General features: G+C 37.1%; 4 protein-coding genes across 4 annotated transcripts; 1 reads left to right on the top strand and 3 right to left on the bottom strand.

Moving 5' to 3' along the window:
* Positions 1 to 6118: 6118 nt before the first annotated feature.
* On the bottom strand, positions 6119 to 7901 carry LOC113284634 (UDP-glycosyltransferase 74E2-like). Its single transcript, XM_026534144.1, has 3 exons — positions 7612 to 7901; positions 7282 to 7504; positions 6119 to 7206 (listed from the first exon to the last, which is right to left on the bottom strand). Exons 1-3 carry the CDS (start codon positions 7623 to 7625, stop codon positions 6433 to 6435), a joined length of 1011 nt encoding a protein of 336 aa, XP_026389929.1. The 5' UTR covers positions 7626 to 7901; the 3' UTR covers positions 6119 to 6432.
* Positions 7902 to 8541: 640 nt separating this feature from the next.
* LOC113284633 (F-box/LRR-repeat protein 12-like) lies at positions 8542 to 10698 on the bottom strand. The gene is made up of 2 exons (XM_026534143.1): positions 9006 to 10698; positions 8542 to 8847 (listed from the first exon to the last, which is right to left on the bottom strand). The coding sequence occupies exon 1, from the start codon at positions 10648 to 10650 to the stop codon at positions 9472 to 9474; it is 1179 nt and encodes a 392-aa protein (XP_026389928.1). The 5' UTR covers positions 10651 to 10698; the 3' UTR covers positions 8542 to 8847; positions 9006 to 9471.
* LOC113284636 (uncharacterized protein At4g08330, chloroplastic-like) lies at positions 10638 to 11411 on the bottom strand. Its single transcript, XM_026534147.1, has 2 exons — positions 11112 to 11411; positions 10638 to 10984 (listed from the first exon to the last, which is right to left on the bottom strand). The coding sequence occupies exons 1-2, from the start codon at positions 11135 to 11137 to the stop codon at positions 10660 to 10662; spliced, it is 351 nt and encodes a 116-aa protein (XP_026389932.1). The 5' UTR covers positions 11138 to 11411; the 3' UTR covers positions 10638 to 10659.
* A 2421-nt stretch (positions 11412 to 13832) lies between these two features.
* On the top strand, positions 13833 to 17065 carry LOC113284635 (protein FAM136A-like). Its single transcript, XM_026534146.1, has 3 exons — positions 13833 to 14071; positions 14179 to 14316; positions 16602 to 17065. The coding sequence occupies exons 1-3, from the start codon at positions 13940 to 13942 to the stop codon at positions 16785 to 16787; spliced, it is 456 nt and encodes a 151-aa protein (XP_026389931.1). The 5' UTR covers positions 13833 to 13939; the 3' UTR covers positions 16788 to 17065.
* The last annotated feature ends 158 nt before the right edge of the window (positions 17066 to 17223 follow it).

Raw genomic sequence — 17223 nt, 5'->3', positions numbered from 1 at the left:
TCAATGCACACAACAAGGGATCAAGGGGGTCCCCTTGCTGAACCCCAAGAGCAGATGACAATATATATCGGTCATAATAGAGTTTAGCGGGTCGCAAATAACAAAACTCTACCCAGCGAGAAATACCTGGACAGTGAAGACGAACCTCTTTGATGAGATGAGATCTGCTCACCATGTTGAAAGCATTGGAAAAGTCAATAAGCAGCATTGATATTTTATCTGAGTGACCTTTCAACTCTAGTAAGTTGTTTACAGCATGTAAAATACTCTCCCCGCCAACAGGCACACCAACTCCAAATTGATAGTCGCCTAAATAAGAGGTCATATCTTTTCCGACTGAAAAAGCAGCAACTTTGGAAACCAATCTTCGCCAAACCGTACCAACCGCAATTAGCTTAATACCACCCCTGGTTTAAGTAATGGAGTCAAAAGCGCACTGGCAATGAACTCGCCTAAGATATTGGGTCATTTACCGGCCAACCAAAGATTGACTACCCCAGTAATCGAAGCGAGTAAATTATCTGCCACTATAGCTGCGGCACCACTCATAACATCAACTAAATGTTGTGCTCGTAATCCATCTTGCCCACAAGAAGTACCCTTTGGGAAGCTCTCTATAGCTCCCAAGACATCCCGTGAATCCACTGTAATTGGGTCGACTGTCACAACATCCGAAGGAACAACGGGGGAGGAGCCGATGGATTCTTATCTTGCAAATCCAGATAGGTATTCTCATTGCGCGGAGCTACCCCTGATGAAGAAAGTACTCTTATTTCATCCGAGTAATGGCCACAACTAATCTTCTTCTGGCAAGCTAAAATATTGGCAACGCCTTGTTTCTTCGAGTTTGCCTTTCCATTCCCCATCCGGACAGGTTGCTGCAATAGTTTCGACGCCAGAGCATAGCATCCATTAGGCTCTTTCCACACCGAGATTGCATGGTTGATTGCTACGATTTGCAGCTTCTTTCGACTGCCCGACTTTGCCTCAGCGGAAATCTTTGGTCTATACGGAGTTAATGTGCAAATAGGAAGAATTAGAAGCTGTAGACACAAGGAAAGGTTACCTGGGCTTGCGATAACTCTATCGAGACAATACTTCAGTTCCCTGGAGAAGCCAAGCCGGTATTGGTGTGAAATACATTTCCCGGTGGTGAACTGCCGTTGGAAGATGGCGTTCAGTAAGTCCGTGGAAAGAAAAGCCCCAATATCATCAGTCATGGAGAGAGTTTCCGCAACGTCCGTAGAGGCATCACAGACCACAACAATGGATGGAGTTATGCTAGCAGCTCCACCTGGTTTATCTAAACCATGTATAAGAAAATCATCTCCATCTCAGTTGAGTGGTCCGGCAATAAACTCACCACGAACAGCCCCTTGCCTACCTCTACATGGCATCGACCAAGCATGAAGATGCATGCATCTACAACACAGCCACATACGAAGGTTGCAGAGGAGCTTCTTCCAGGCGAGATAAACGTTCAAACCAGTGGCAATCAACTCCCTACAAAAATCAACCTTGTCTGCTGATGATAAATGCCTGTCCTAAAGGTGTTTCAAGAAAGAAACCTTGGCGTATCCTCTGTCATTAACGCAATCACGACAATTGTGGAATTTCTTGAACGGGCATTGGTAGGAATGCTCATCATAAGAGATTGTGTCGGTAGATACAGAAGCCTCAAGGGACGATGGTTTTGTCTATCGACTATGAGAAGAAGCTCTGGTGAGAATGGCCATACCGGAAGCTTAAAGAAAACCCTAAAAGAAATGGAAACTAAAACCCTAGTAACCAATATAAAATCGCAAGGAAAACAAAGAGAAAAACGCTCGAAAAAGAATGAATCAAAAAGACAAAACAGCGTGGAATCAAAAACCCAGACAAAATCTACAACGAACATGGTAGTCCTAGGGATCCAGAGAACATGGTAGTCCTAGGGATCCATGTAAAAGTATCTTTAGATGGAAAAACAAAATTAAGAAAAATAATATGAAATTGAGGTTTGCTTGAATTTTTGTATTATCGTTTTGGTATTGGCTCGCTTTAGATTTTAATCTTGCTTTGATATTTTGTTTCAGATTCTAACGATTCTTTTATTTTTTTTTTACTTTTGGACAGCATCACCAAAAAATATATTTGCAAGAAAGACACAACGTCTGTTTAAAAGGTTAGTACCCGCGATCGATTTTATTTTTTAATAATTCTTACTGGAAGTGTAATATTTTTCTTTAATTTTATTTGATAGACTAGAGTTGTAATTAGGAAAAGAATGATTCCAAAAAAATGTAACTGAACATTGAATATTGAACATTTTTTTTTACATTGTTTTAATTCATTAATTGTATGATTGATTTCTGATGCATGATCGATTTAATTTTTTGATTTTTATGATGAAATCGTGAATGTGTGATTGATTTTTGATTTAATGTATTTTTAGCAACAGTATATTTTTCGAGATAATTGCTTTAAAATAAGATATATTATAGACTTTTATTTTTTATATTTTTGATAGTTTTATTAAGTTTAATTATTTTGGTAAATATTTTAGGATGAAAAATCTATCGTGGGGTAAAAACATATTTTCGTAAAATATTATTAACGAAAATATCAAAACATTACCAAAAAAAAAAATATAAGTGAGGACATAATCAACCAGAAGCGAGAATTAACGTGGAGCTCCTATGAATGAGAACGCTTTAAAAAATTCTGTTATTATATAAAGAATTTAAAATGCTTGATGTTAATGAAATTTTTATATTCTGGCTTGTGTATCAATGGTCATCCAAACATTAAGAAGAAAAAAATGTTTAGAGTATGCACTATGGATACGTGCAGTTTCAATGGTCCCGAATCAAGATCATGTGCCGTGACTTTGATTATTGTTAGTTAATCGATTTTTATGGTTAAGAAAAGTATGAGTTTATATGTATTTTGTTTTTGTTTAATAAAATTTAGGTATAATTGATATTTTCCATTATGATTGTATGGATTGGTTATTGTGATTCAATTGTTCCTGTTAAGAAAAACTGTGTCAATTCATTTGACTTTGATTTGGTATCTTCTTTATTGTTTGGTATCAAATTTTTTTCTTAACAAAGTGCGGTACAATTGCGGTGTTTACATTGATTATTTTTGTTTCAATTGCTTTCGGTTGAGAAAAACAATGACAAGTCAATTTATTTTAGTTTGTGTCTGTTGTTCTTGCTTAACTGAAAATTACGGGATCTTGTGTTTAGTCTATTTGATTCCGGATAAGAGAAACTAAGTTAATTCTGATCTTAGTTAGACTTATTAAATGTAAGATTCGGTTATTCAAGTCTAACTGAAATCCTTGAAAAGAAAAACCAGTTAACTAATTGTTGATAAGGTAAAACGTGGGAAGCAGGAACTAGCCCTAATCACAGAAAGTACTCCCAAGGTGTAAAGAGATTATTAGAAGTAATGGTGGATTTATGATGATTCCTAAGTGTGCTTCTTTCACCTTTTATAATAACCTCCTTATGGATAAATGCCCATAAGATTAATATATTACTAAACTACAATTTCTCTTTCCTTAAGTAATTATCAAATCCTAAGAGGCTTTCTTCTTGGGCCAAAGCCCAACTAGTTTAATACACTCTTGGACTAGAACTATCCCATCCTTGTGGGATAGGCCTAGTCCCCTAGTCTTTCTATTGTAAAAGGGACCCTTAATAGGTTAAGGGGCTATCTATTTTAGGATTGTTTATTTTCATGTACCAACATTAATCCCTTACTGTTTGACTGGTCAAAGACCATGTCAACAGTCACATGTGTTGGTATAATGCCTTGACAATTATGTTAGTGGGTTTGAACGGTTTATCCCCACAACTCTTGAGATGGTGCGGTTACTAACTCATCCAGTAAATGCTCCTCCTTTTACCCTCCTATAAATAGAGGGACCTCGCCTCTGATTCCTCATCTTTCTTACTGCGTATTTTCTCTTTCCTCTCTATTCCTCCTGCTCACCATGTCTGATGGATCGCCCGATCGTGACACTCCCCTTAGGTCAGAAACTTACACACTCGATGATATAAGGAGTATTCCTCGACTTAGAGATCTCCTACAGCCACCCGCTGCGGATGACGGTTCGACTCTATTTCCTACTGATGACAATTGAATTTTGCGCATGCTAAATCCTCACCCGTTCTCTCTGTCTTCGTCCGAGGGTTGGCTTATCCGCCCTTAAGCGGAGGTGCCCCCGATAGCCGCTTCAGAAGAAATGCCTTGTTTAGCAGTTCATAGGGAGACTACATTTTCCCTTCAATCAATCTACGTTCTTCCGCTGAATCTCCTGCTGTTTGGGATCCATGGGTAAAGTACATTTGCTTCAATCCTGATTGCAAGAGTTTTACTCAGTCTTTATGCATAGAAGCTGTTATAGACGCTTCCAGGATAGGTATGTCCGGCAGGATGATGACAGCTTGGTCTGCTTATGCGCGCGCTGGGGAATTGATCCTCACATTTTTTTTATTCTCCTTGGGTAAGGCGACTCTAATCTTGGAAGACGTAGTGGCGCTTAATGGCCTACCCGTCCATGGTGACGTATGTTTTGATGATTGTTGCACTTTTAAAGTTTTAAATCCCAGTGAAAAGATTCTTCGCGATCGCTTGATTGCAGCAAAAGAGAGCTATATAACATTCCAGCTACGTACCGGAAAAGATCAAAACTGAGGTTCCGGATGAAGAAGATTTAAGGGGTAGAAGAAAAGGCAAAGTTGTTGCGTCCGCTGCGCATAGCCCTTCAGCTAATGTTTCATCTTCTTCAAAACTCATGGTGTCTGCTATTAAAGCTGGTTCGAAGTCAACTGCGCCTGAGGATTCTGACGATGTAAAAGAAGTTGAAGAAACAAAGAGTAGCCAAAAATCCAAGTCCCGGCAGCATCGCGCTTCTTTCTTCTGTTGGATCAGGTATTGGGCTCCTTTACTGTCAGGTGATCGGGCTGGTGTTTCTCCTCGCGAGGAGAATCCGATCGAGAGGAACTGGCAGCCTTTCTTTTCTTTTGATTATGTCACGATGTATTTGAGTACAGTCCCCGGGACACTATCAAGAACGAACTCATTCCTATGGAAGTATTGATGTCTCGTGGCGTGTCGTTTCCGCTTGCTCCAGTGTTCCTTGGTGGTTTGTATCATCATTTGGATCTATTGGCGTGTGACATTCGTCGTGTGGATGGGTCTCATGAAGTGGAAACTTTCTTGCGCTTTCCTTTGTACTTGGGAGCGCTTTCCTTTGTACCAACCTCCCCAGCTAAATCCCCTTGCACTCTCATGGCAAGAGGAAGTCATTCAGGAAGATGGCTCCAAACGACTAACGAGAGTGCCCCAATCTCATCCTCGGATGACTCTCTATCACAAGAAGAGTTTTCCGGCTAAATCTAAATTCAAGGATTTCATGGATAAGGGTGGAGATTTCAGTCTCATTTCTTATCAAGATGGCCGCACTGGTTCCCTACATATTATAGTTTTGTTATCAAATCCAAGCGGAGGACGTCCTCTGCGGATGCGCCTTCATCTGAAGACTTCGACATTATTGTATCCACCTCGCCCGGTCGGCTCCCTAGGTTTCATGGTGGGAGATTTTCGTCTGAGGCGTATAATACCATCCGCGTTGCTCGCCAACTCGATTTCGACCAAGGGGTTCCTTATAATCCTCTCAACCCTTCTTCATCTAATGAGATGGAGGTCCGAAAGAGCTTTAATCGTTTCACTTTTAAGGATGGTCTTCAGATGAGCGATCAGAAGTATTACTTTGATTTCTTCCAGCCTTTATCTCAGCGGAAGGTAGGTGTCACCAGCGAATGACTTGTGTATCATGATGGCGTTAATAGGAATGTGATAAACCTTCTTTTCAAGGATCTGTATGCTCCTTCGACCCTAACTAAATAATTTGGGGCCCTAGGAGACCGTCTATATGGCCTAGTGCCTAAGACGGCCTTAATTAAAATCTGAATACCAAAAACCAAACAACCCTTTATAAATTTGTTGAATTTCAGGGTTCTCTCAAAAAAAAAAATGTTAGAAAACTGTTGACATGACTTTGTTTGACTAACTTGCGAAGCAAGACTTTCAAATATTTGATTCAATAGCTTCACACAGATCATACCTGCAACCCAAACAGTTTGTTAACATTTAAAACCACTAAATTGTGATCATGTTTTGGAAATAACTAATGAGGCACTTTTTGTTCATGCAACCAAGATTGGCAAACTACGAAAGTTCTATTATACTCATGATGCACTAATAATTAAACTGCATGCTATTCGCATACACAAAACCTGAAATTACTGCCAGATTAGTCTAATCTTGAGGAATGCAATTACATGAGGAAAAGCACATTAAGCCGTTAAGGGTCTGAAAGTGCTGGAAGGACAATACTTTTATGCGACTCGGATTGGTGCCTCAGTCCCCACCTTATTAGCCTTTGTCGTTCCCGTTCCCGCTCTCTTTCACTTTTTTCTCTTTCAATGCCTCTAATAATTCTTCGACATTCTTATCGGAACTTCCACCTTCACTAACTGCTTGCACTGCTAGTTCTTTCCATTTACTTGCATTCTTTTTCATTTCTTTCCCTTTCTCTCCTTCCATAGCTGCTTTTATACATGATTCAAGTTCATTCTTTCTCAAAATCCCATCTTCTTCCACTTTAACTCTAATTCCTACTTTCCACAAATCTTCAACACATTTGGCATTCGTTGGCTGATCTGACCATTGTGGAAATGCAATCATCGGTACGCCTAAACTTAAGGATTCCATCATCGAGTTCCACCCACAATGAGTCACAAAACAACCAAAAGCGGGGTGCGACAAAACTCCCAATTGTGGGGACCATGTGACTACTAACCCCTTTTCAGACCCTGGAGATGTTGAGATATCATTGTGAAATGTGCTGGGGATCTTGTTTTCTTCTGTTTGTCTGACTACCCACAGGAAATTATAGTCGCAACCTAGTAATGCCCCTGCAACTTCTTCCATTTGCTCTTGTTTTAAAACTGCCATGCTACCCATGGAAACATAAATTACTGAGTTGTCCTCCTTTGCGTTGAGCCAGTCCATGCATTCGACTCGCTTCGTGTCGAATATATTAAGACCATAATCATTGTCACCTTCAATCCGTTTGTCTAAGTACTTGGATGGAATAGTTGGTTCGATTGTCCTCACTCTCCATAGCTTTGCCATCCAATTCAACACCTTTATGAAAAGAAGTTGTTAATAACATTACAAGTAATGTAAAGAAATTTCATTATGGAAAGAAAGAACTTTTACCTCCGGCTCCAACTCGTCGAAGGTGTTGAAAAGAACCCAGTCTGCCTTTTCAATATTGGAAAACTGGTTCACAAGTAGCTTCAAATAGTGGGAGAAAGATTCTACCTCAGAAACGAAACATGGTAATTCCAGAACCTTTAGCAGTGGCAATCCTGGAATTGAGATCATCTCTCCATCCGGCATCGGAACCTTTAGCAGACCCCGGTATAGGTAATAATAGATACTTGTAACACCAAGAGATTGAGTGAAAAAAATAGCTCCAACCAAGTTGAGTTTTTGGGTCACATTCAAAACCCATGGCACAAATGAATCATAAACAACACAGCTTACCGGAACATCATCATCTGATTATTGTATTCTCCCGATCAAATCAGCTAGTGTTTTCGATCCGAATGTGGCAAAGCTTTTGAGATACTCTTCGGTGCTACTAGCTCCGGGTCTCCCAACATCATCGTATCCGTCAGATATTGTTTCGATGTAAGGACCAACTTGAATATTAATTGTTCTGGCCATGTAGTTGGTTAAGACTACTGAAACTTTGACATGTTTGGAAGCTAATCTTTTTGAGAATTGAAGAATCGGGTTTATGTGGCCTTGAACTGGGTATGGAAGTAGTAGAATATGCCCTCCATAAACCTTCTTCTCCACTTTCTCCATCTTCTCTCACACAATTGCTTTACTCAGTGAATGACCTTAAAGAGCCAGAGATGTTCTCAATATATAGGAGAATAGACTGATAGCCTGAAATACAAAAATGAGTAAGAAGTAGTTGTACAGTATACCCATACTATATGCTGATCTCCACACAAACATCACTGTTAGCAGTAGGACCCGTATAATACCTAACTACTAATAATAAACTTGATTCTGCAATTTTCAAAGTTAGGTAGCAATAATTCATTTGGATAGTTAACTAGGTGTTGTACTTGGCTTTCAGAAACAAAAACAAAAACACAGCCGGCTACATATATTATTATCATAGCCGGCGACATAAAAACAAAAACACATACCGAAGGAGATTCCTAAATATAAACAAAGGAGATCCTAACTGAAGTTAGTTAGGAAGGTGTCTTGTGTTGTGTTGCAATAGAGAGTCTAGATTGGTATTATTGATTTGTTTGGCGTGCTTAACGTCCATTTTTTTTTCTACCTTTATTACTGCGACGCAAGGGTAATTTAAATCACGCCTAAGGTACCAACAAAACTTTGCCAGTTTTGCTATGCCAGGCACTTTCCTCAAGAAGTTCATGCAACAAATGATTGAAAGAATTGAAAATGTTAGTACTTCTATAAATTTATGTGTTCCATAAGTTTCAACGTTTAACGATTATTTCAGTCAAATTCTACATATATGACCAATGTGTCATTTCCACTGGATATGCAGGAGAATTCTCTCCAAGTACTAGTTAGAGAGCAGTTAGGGTGCAAGAGCAATTGAAACCTGGAACCTTAGACAGTTAATGGCTGTAACCAGGCATAGGGAACCCCAGAATCTACAGCCACGTAGACTGCAAGCTCGAGATCCTTGGGTTTCAAAGCAGGTGCTTAAACCAGAAAATGGCTAACCTGAAACACAAGTGTGAAAGTTAGACTATCTCAAACCCAAATCTGCAGAAATATTTTTATCATTTTCGAGCCATTTTTATTGCAGAAACACTAGAATTTGATGCTGCCAAGAAGAATTATTAGAACACAAAAATATTCCGTAGATTGAAATGGCTCACCTGAAACACAAGCACGAAAGTCATATTGTGGCTAACCCAAATCTGCAGTAACATCATTTGAGAGGCATTTTGATTGAACAAAGACTAGGCTTTGATGCCGCCAAAAAGAATTATTAGGACCAAAAAAATATTAGATAGATCAGTAGCAAAATGCTGAGAGAAATGACAATTGGAAAAAGCACTTCCGCTTGACCAAAATTAGTGAAATTGCATTTACTCCCATCAATAGGTTACAGAACCTTACTGACTCAAACTTCAGTAAGCCACTTTGAAAGATGATGAGCGTTATTTAATTATGCAAAGTAAGCAGACTGTCCGGCTAAAAATAACCTGACACCTGCACTGAATTTACCAAAAGAATCCGTGTTGAACTTGTACCCTGACCCAATAAAATGATCTGATTATCACAATTGTTTCATCCCTTCCAAACGTTGAACACAAATTCATAGGGTATCCTTGCCTCTTCTTAAGTGAAGTTTAAATGGGGAAAACCAGAAATATATACTAGTTCTTCTTCCCTGATGTCCACACTACCACGTCTGCACTTGAACGACTCTATTGCCAACTGGGTAACAAGACTACAATGATTCATGTGTAATCTCGAAAGACGTTTGCACCCGTCACGCAAAGCCTGCAATCCAAGGTCACAAAAATTACGGCATCGGTTCACGTGAAGTACCTCTAGGTTATGGCAATTTGAACCTATAGTCACCCATCCAGTAAGTGTGATCCCATGACAGAATGCAAGGCTCCATTCTTGTAATGCTGGGCATCCTTTAGAAATCATCATAATTGCTTCATCAGTTGCATTTCTACACATTCGCAGATTAAGAACTCGAAGATTCACAGATGATCCTTGTCCAATTCTGGCCAATCCATCCCCATGAATACACCAAGATAAATCTGACAGATTCAGATATTCAAGTCCACCTCCACTAACAAGGCCTGATATCCCATCTGGTTCAAGTTTACATGAATCAGCTTCAACATGAATTAGAGTTTCAGAACACCCAATAAAACCAGTACCAGTTACTGATCTGCAATGTGAAATCAGAACAGAACGAAGTTGACGACATTCTTGTGAGAGAAATCCAATTCCGTGATCCGAGATACTTGTGCAGTATGATAGGTTCACCTTTTGTAAGGATGGACAAGATTTAGCAACAGCTCTCAAACCAATGTCAGTAATATTACACCTGTAAAGTCCAATTGACTTTAAATTGGGACATCCTGAAGCTATTAAACAGAATCCAGTATCTGAGATCCTAAAACAACAGTCTAAGTTTATGGTTTGCAAGTTAGAACCGAAGAACTGCAGTTGGGATACGCTTGAATCAGGTAACTCAGAACAACCTGAAAGGGATAATGAACTGAGTTGTTGGAAACGAGTGAGCAGCTTACAGACATTGAATGAACTAATGTTGGGTCTTCTTTGCGCTACCGTGGACCGAGTATATTGGGTTAAAGAAGAATTAAATTGCAATGATCGGCGACTTTTGTTTTGAATATGAAGCCATCGATGACAAGTTAAACCGAAAGAGTCACGATCAATAGAGGTATCTAACCCTTGAAATATATGAAATAGGCAATCATCTGGCAGGTTCACAATTGATGTTGTTGCAGTATCTCTACAAATTTCTTCCATTTTCTATCACTAATCCTCCTCTGAAGACTGAATAGCATGAATCTTTATACAAACTTTCTTATAATTTGACCCTGCTGGCGAATTAATCCCACATAAGGCAGGTGAAACTACATAACCATAACCAATATGAACTCCACATTTACGACAAAGGAGTTTAGTTTTTGAACGATATCGACCCCAAGAAACAGGTAAGCAATTTACCTTGTCAACTTGCGTGAATCGACTAATATCAACAGCTTCAAATGAAAGACAACCCCCTTTTTTGTTAGATTTTTTGTGTTCAGAGTGAATTCCAGATGCACTCAAATTCAGTGGATATCCACAAGACCCACAGCTGCAAAATAGATAACAAAACACATTCAATTTTCCAATTTCCCAACATTCATTCATTAATCGTACATTCAACAATTAATAAATCAAAATCAAAATTGAATGCAAAGAGTGGAGGTGCAGTTAATTACCTGTAAGAAACATTTCCATTGGACATACTGAGTGATCAAACATTAGGGTTTTTTGGTTTTGGATTGAACAATTTAGGGATCTATTTTGAGAAAGAAATACATGGATTTGAGAATACAAGCTGTTTTTGATTCAGGACGATCTTGAATGAAATTTAAGATTAAAGCAGAGTAGGTAGAAAGAATCTGGTTTCTGTTTCTTTACCTTGATCTGAGAAATCTCAGTTCAGTTCAGAACCCTGATATTAATGAAGAAGACTTAAAAGGAATAGTCAACAGAAATGCCCTTTTTAGGAGGGAGGGCTCAATGGATATGTTAACCACAACTCTCATTTTGTTGGGTTGTAACTTTGGGAGGGTCAAGAAGCACCTTGGTAACTTGCTTGTAGCCTATGTTTGGCAACCGGAAGTACAAGTAACTTTCGGAAATCACAAGTTAATAATAAAAAAATATATATCGTTTCTGGAGAACGTCATTTGTTTGCTTCTAAAAATTATTATGAAATTAAGAGACCGGTTGGAAATGCACTAATAATTTCAGCTGTTTTTTGACTTCTGAAAACAAAAAGGCAGAGGTTAATTTGGATACATAATTTCAGAATGAATTCTAAAGACCGAAAAGTCAACTTTTTATGAAGAAAATGGCTTTGCTTCTGATTTAATGCTCCTGACTTCTGCTTCTGGTATCCAAACACGTCATAAGTTAACAAGTTACTTCTTAAGATGTCTTTAGACGACCTCCTCTTAACTATTCTTGTTTCAAAACTCAAATTTTATGTCGTACTGATAATTTTTAAGGTCGATTGGGCTATCTGATCAAGTCAAAATACATGCTTTAGGTCATCGAATAGATTTTGAGTTACCTAATTTCTTACCGAGTAAATAAAACTATACTACGAGACAAATTTCAGGTACATTATACAAAGTTCAAAAATTAACCAAATGGGAAGTTAGAGGAAACTAAGATTGTTTGCTTGTGGTTATGTATTGTTGACTAGATGATTTTGGGATGGGTGTGAAGACTGGTAGACACTTCATTTACACTAAAACTCCCATTAAATTGGAATCTACCTACTTGTATATCCAATATATTGTGTTTGAGAATTTCAAAAAAATTTAAATATATTGTGTTTGAGAAATTTTGTATACATATCATGATACAGATTTTGGTTTTGATTGGCAATAAAATTTTGATTCATGCTTAAAATAAAAAATTTCATTCATGTTTGGGAAGTCGACCATTTTTGTTTCAGAACTCAAATTTTATATTGTACTGAGAGTTTTTAAGGGCAATCAGGCTAATCTGATCAAGTCAGAATAGAGTTTGAGTTGTAAGAGTAACTTATTTTTTACCGAGTAAATAAAACTATACCACCAGACAAATTTTAGGTCATATATATGGATCCTCGTCTATTTTTGCATTGATCATGCAAAAGGTATTTGCATCGTTAGTTTATTCCAGTGTATACTATATATCAATGCAATTTCAATGATACTTTTCATCATTATTTCATTTTGATCCTATATCTTTATTGATATATATATATATATATATATATATATATATATATATATATATATATCTAGTTTTTTTCGTTACTTATTTCAGATAAGTAATGGAAGTAAAGTTCTAAAATTAAGCGAATGGGAAATTAGAGAAAACTAAGAATTGTTGCTTGTGATTATATATTGTGTACCGGATGATTTTGGATGGACGAGAAGAATATTTCCAATAATAAACAACATGAATAATATTTAGAAAAAAAAAACATGAATAAAATTGGTTTAATCTTTTTACGATAATTATTCTAAATTAACACTTTCCTCTCGGAAATAGAATAGTTGTAGTATTACTTGTACACATTTAATTGGGCCGACCGATCGGAGGGTCCGATCGGTCACTTTTTATGGCCATTTTTTTGTAAAATGTAGACTAACACAAATGTTCAATTTCATAAAAGGATTTGGTGGTAATCTTTGGGATTTGAAAACCTAAAATGCCCCTCCCTTTTTAGTGTAATTATTATAACTCCTTGTGAATCTTCTTTTTCAGGGCTATAATTGGCAACCAAACTTTAATATAACATATCTAAAGATCTGTGCCTTAAAATTTTACAAATTTTATGTTATTGAAAAGGTTTAAAAAAATCTAGAGTACAAATAACAATATAAAATTTAGAGTTTTTACGAAAAATTCGACGGTAACTTTTAAAATTTAATGCATAGTCATTATGCAAAACATCACAAAAGAATAATACATGGGGGAAATTAATGCAGACCACCACAAAGGATGCATAGCAAATGGAGAAAATTAATACAAACCATCGCAAAAGAAACATAAAAAATGGAAGAAATTTATGTAAATTACCATAAATTGGATGCATATCAATTTTAACCTTATAACACCATTACACATAGCGGTGTTTTGTTTTCTTTCGGTCGGCCCTCCTCACCGTGGCAATGGTGATCTAGGTTCATGGTTAAAATTTCTACTAAATTATAAACGTACTTGACTCACGTATCATTTTGTGTCTGACAAATAATTTTTTTTTATAAAAAAAAAAGAAAAAGAATTTAATAATAATTTTTGAGTCAGACACGACAAGAATTTAAATGTAAATAAGTCAGGTCTGGATGACTCGGACTCGAACGAGTCAGCAAAAAAAGAAACAACAAATCTTTAGGACGTGCCTATAAACGAATAGAGGGGCTAAACTCAAATTTCCTTTCTTTTGGGTTAAGTCAGTAAAGCAACTCAAAAGGGCTTAAAACTTAAAATACCCTAGAAACACAGAGAAGTCTTAAAACCCTAGAGAAACTGAGAAATCAAAATGAATAATCACTTAGCAGCAGCTGAAGAAAGATTAGTTTCAGAAAGATTGAAACAGAAGTTGAATTATGTAAATACTGCAGCTCAAAATCAACTCTCTTGTGTAACTGATCATGTCAATTTCACTCTTCAGGTATGCCCAAATTTAAGGGTTTTTCTTTCTTTGGGCAATTTTCTTTAATTTTTTTTCAAAGATTAATTTTGTTTGTTTGTTTGTTTGGATTTGATGATTTATTACAGCAAGGGTACTTCAAATGTGCTTATGAGTGCTTTGATAGGAGAAGAAAATATGAGGAGATTTCGAATTGTGTCGAAAATTGCAGTATTCCAGTTATGAATGCTAATCAATTGGTTGAGACTGAGATGGCTAAATTTCAAGTAAGTTTTCTTTCGGTTTTGGTCATCCCTTTCATGGGGTTTGCTTGAAATTTACATAAATTTATATTGAAATTGCATTGAACTTGAATTTGGGGAAGAAGAAACTCTTAGAGATTCCGAGTTGTTTGATTATCTGAGTTTTGTCGAAGATTTTGGAATATATAATGCACGTGCACAATAGGTTAAGATGACTTTGTAATTCCAGTAGAAGTTAGTTCAGATAATCAAACAACTTGTTAGAGTAATTAGTGTGTTCAATTTCAGGTAGTGGGAATTCTTGTTAGAGTAATTAGTGTGTAGATTCAGTTCTAATATTACTTCAGAGAAAGACTATATGTAGCAGAGAGCACCTTCTAAAGATCTTCGCTTGGGGTGTTTGGAGATGGATCTTACGTTGTCAGGTTAAGTATAGATTGCGAAATTTCAACTCCTCGGGGAATATTGATGTTTGAGTAGTTCATGTGTCTTTACTGTCTGCACAACTCAATGGTCAAACTCTCGTTACTTTACAAGATACAATCCTATGTTTACTGTTTAGAGTTTCCATTCTTGTCCGTGTTTGACACAGCATAGACTTAGATGAGTTCTGTAGTCTCTTGATTAACTTTTCTACAATATGATAGCTATGCTTACCTTCGATCCATGATGTAACACAGCAGTCTTGTCTAAGCTTTGGTTGTTAGGGGTCATCCAACAGTTTAACTGGGAATCTCTTCTGCTGTTAGCATGCAAATTCATTAACTGTATCAGATTTTGTGGTGTGCTTACCTATGTTTTAAGTTGGAATAACATATAGGTAGATGGAATTGGATGGTTTTTGATGGGGTAGAACCATACAAGCAATTAGACTACTCTTGTATTAAGTCTTCACTGCTGTTTACTTTGTCTGTTGTCACTCTTGCAGTGTTGTTTCAAGGGTTACTATGATATAAAAACTTCTCCTAGTTTAAATAAAAGAACCTCTTCCCTCAGTTTAGGACAGGACATCACCAGCAAATATATCAGCTCGGCATATATTATTGCTCTTAGGGTACCAACTCTAGTGTTGTGTACTTGGTTTATTTATTACAGATGAATGCTAAGATAGAGTTCTAACAGATCTAGACTTAAAGGACATGACATCACCAACAAATAAATCAGCTCCGCATATATTGTTCATCCCTTCGTGTCTGTGTGAGTTTTGCTTGAATATGTGAAATTTACAAAAAATTGATATTGAAGTTGCATCGAACTCGAATTTGGGGAAGATGAAACTCTTAGAGATTCCGAGTTGTTGGATCATCTCTTCGAGTCCTGTCAGAGATAATGGAATCATACATATAGGTGACCGGTCAGTATATTCTACTAGATAGTGCCAAGTTCAGTTCATGTGTTCAATCTCTGGCAGTGGTAATTCCTGACAGAGTAATTAGTTTATAGATTAAGTTCTAACTCCTATTATTACTTTAGAGCAAAACTGTTTGTAGTGGAGAGCACCTTTTAAAGATCTTCGTTTGGGGCGTTTGGAAATGGATCTTACATTGTCAGTTTAAGGTATAGATAGCAAAATTTCAACCCGTCGGGGTAATATGATGTTTGAGTAGTTCACATGTTCTGTTTTTGTATGCTCAATGATAATAAATCATTAAGTAAAAACTTTAAGCTGTCCTTAATCTACAGGACGCGATCCTATGTTTGCTGTTTAGCGTTTTCACTTTTTATTCTTGTCCAGCAAAGAATTTGATGGGCTCTTTAGTATCTTGATCAACTTTTTTACAATATGATAGCCATGCAAACCTTTGATCCATGATGTGACACTGCAGTCCTGTTTTAGCTTTGGGTGTAAGGGCTTATCCAAGTCCTGACACTTCAAAAGTGACTCTCTTCTGTTGTTAGCACACAAATTCGTCAACTGTGTCAGATACGTCGTGTCGTTACCTATGTTTGAAGTTGGAATAAACCTTTCTCATATAGGTTGGTGGAATTGGATGGTTTTTGATAAGGTGGGTGGAATTGGATGATTTTTGATGGGGTAGATGTTTTCATTTCACTGATTATTATGGTAAAAAAATAATCTTCTAATTCAAATAAAAGAACATCTTCCTTCATGTTTAGACTCTAAAGGTCAGGACATCACCAACAAATAAATCAGCTCTTCTTATATTGTTCTTAGGTACAAAATCTAGTGTTGTGTACTTGGTTTGCTTTACTATGGATGCATGCTAAGTGTTCTAACATTATCTCTCCCTCACTCCCTGTTTGAGTTTCAGAGATTTTAAACCTTTTGTGTTTTTCTGTTGAACCAGGAAATGATGAATAGATCTCTCATGGTGTGCCAAGATAAGTTTGAGCAAGCAAAGCTCCAGCAGATCAAGACGGGAGCCATAAACGAAATGGAGTCATGCGTTGATCGAGCAATCCAAGATAGCGTGAAACTCTTGCCACACGTTGTAGATCGGTTGAAGACCACCCTTAACATTAGCAGAAACTAAATTTGGTTGTGGGGTGTTTGAACTCTGAGGTCTTCAATTTTGTTTTCATCTCAGCATCATTATTTTGTTGAAAAGATGACTTCCGGTGAGAAGAGATATCCAAAGTATCAGTTCGGAGAATAAAAAGACATCATCTTAACCATATCATGTTATTTTTGGTTTGTTGGAATTTTAAGTCCAACAAGCGTTTATCACACCTCTTCTTTCTGGATGATTCGAGGGTTACAAAGAAGTTTTTATTATCAAATTTCTTGCAGTATATTCGATTTATATTTCAATGCTTCAGTTTTGGTTCAAACTTTCCTGCAGTAAAGCAGAAAACTAAGATGCATTTACTGGTACAGCAGGGTTATTTTTCACAGCTCTGGTCTACTTTGTCAACATAGAACAGCTCTTCTACCAGGATCATCACCGGCCTTGCAGATCAAGCTGTTTA

This window comes from Papaver somniferum, chromosome 5, assembly GCF_003573695.1.
Source record: "Papaver somniferum cultivar HN1 chromosome 5, ASM357369v1, whole genome shotgun sequence".
NCBI lineage: Eukaryota > Viridiplantae > Streptophyta > Magnoliopsida > Ranunculales > Papaveraceae > Papaver > Papaver somniferum.
The sequence above is the reverse complement of the archived record's forward strand: the minus strand, read 5'-3'. Positions and strand labels throughout refer to the sequence as shown.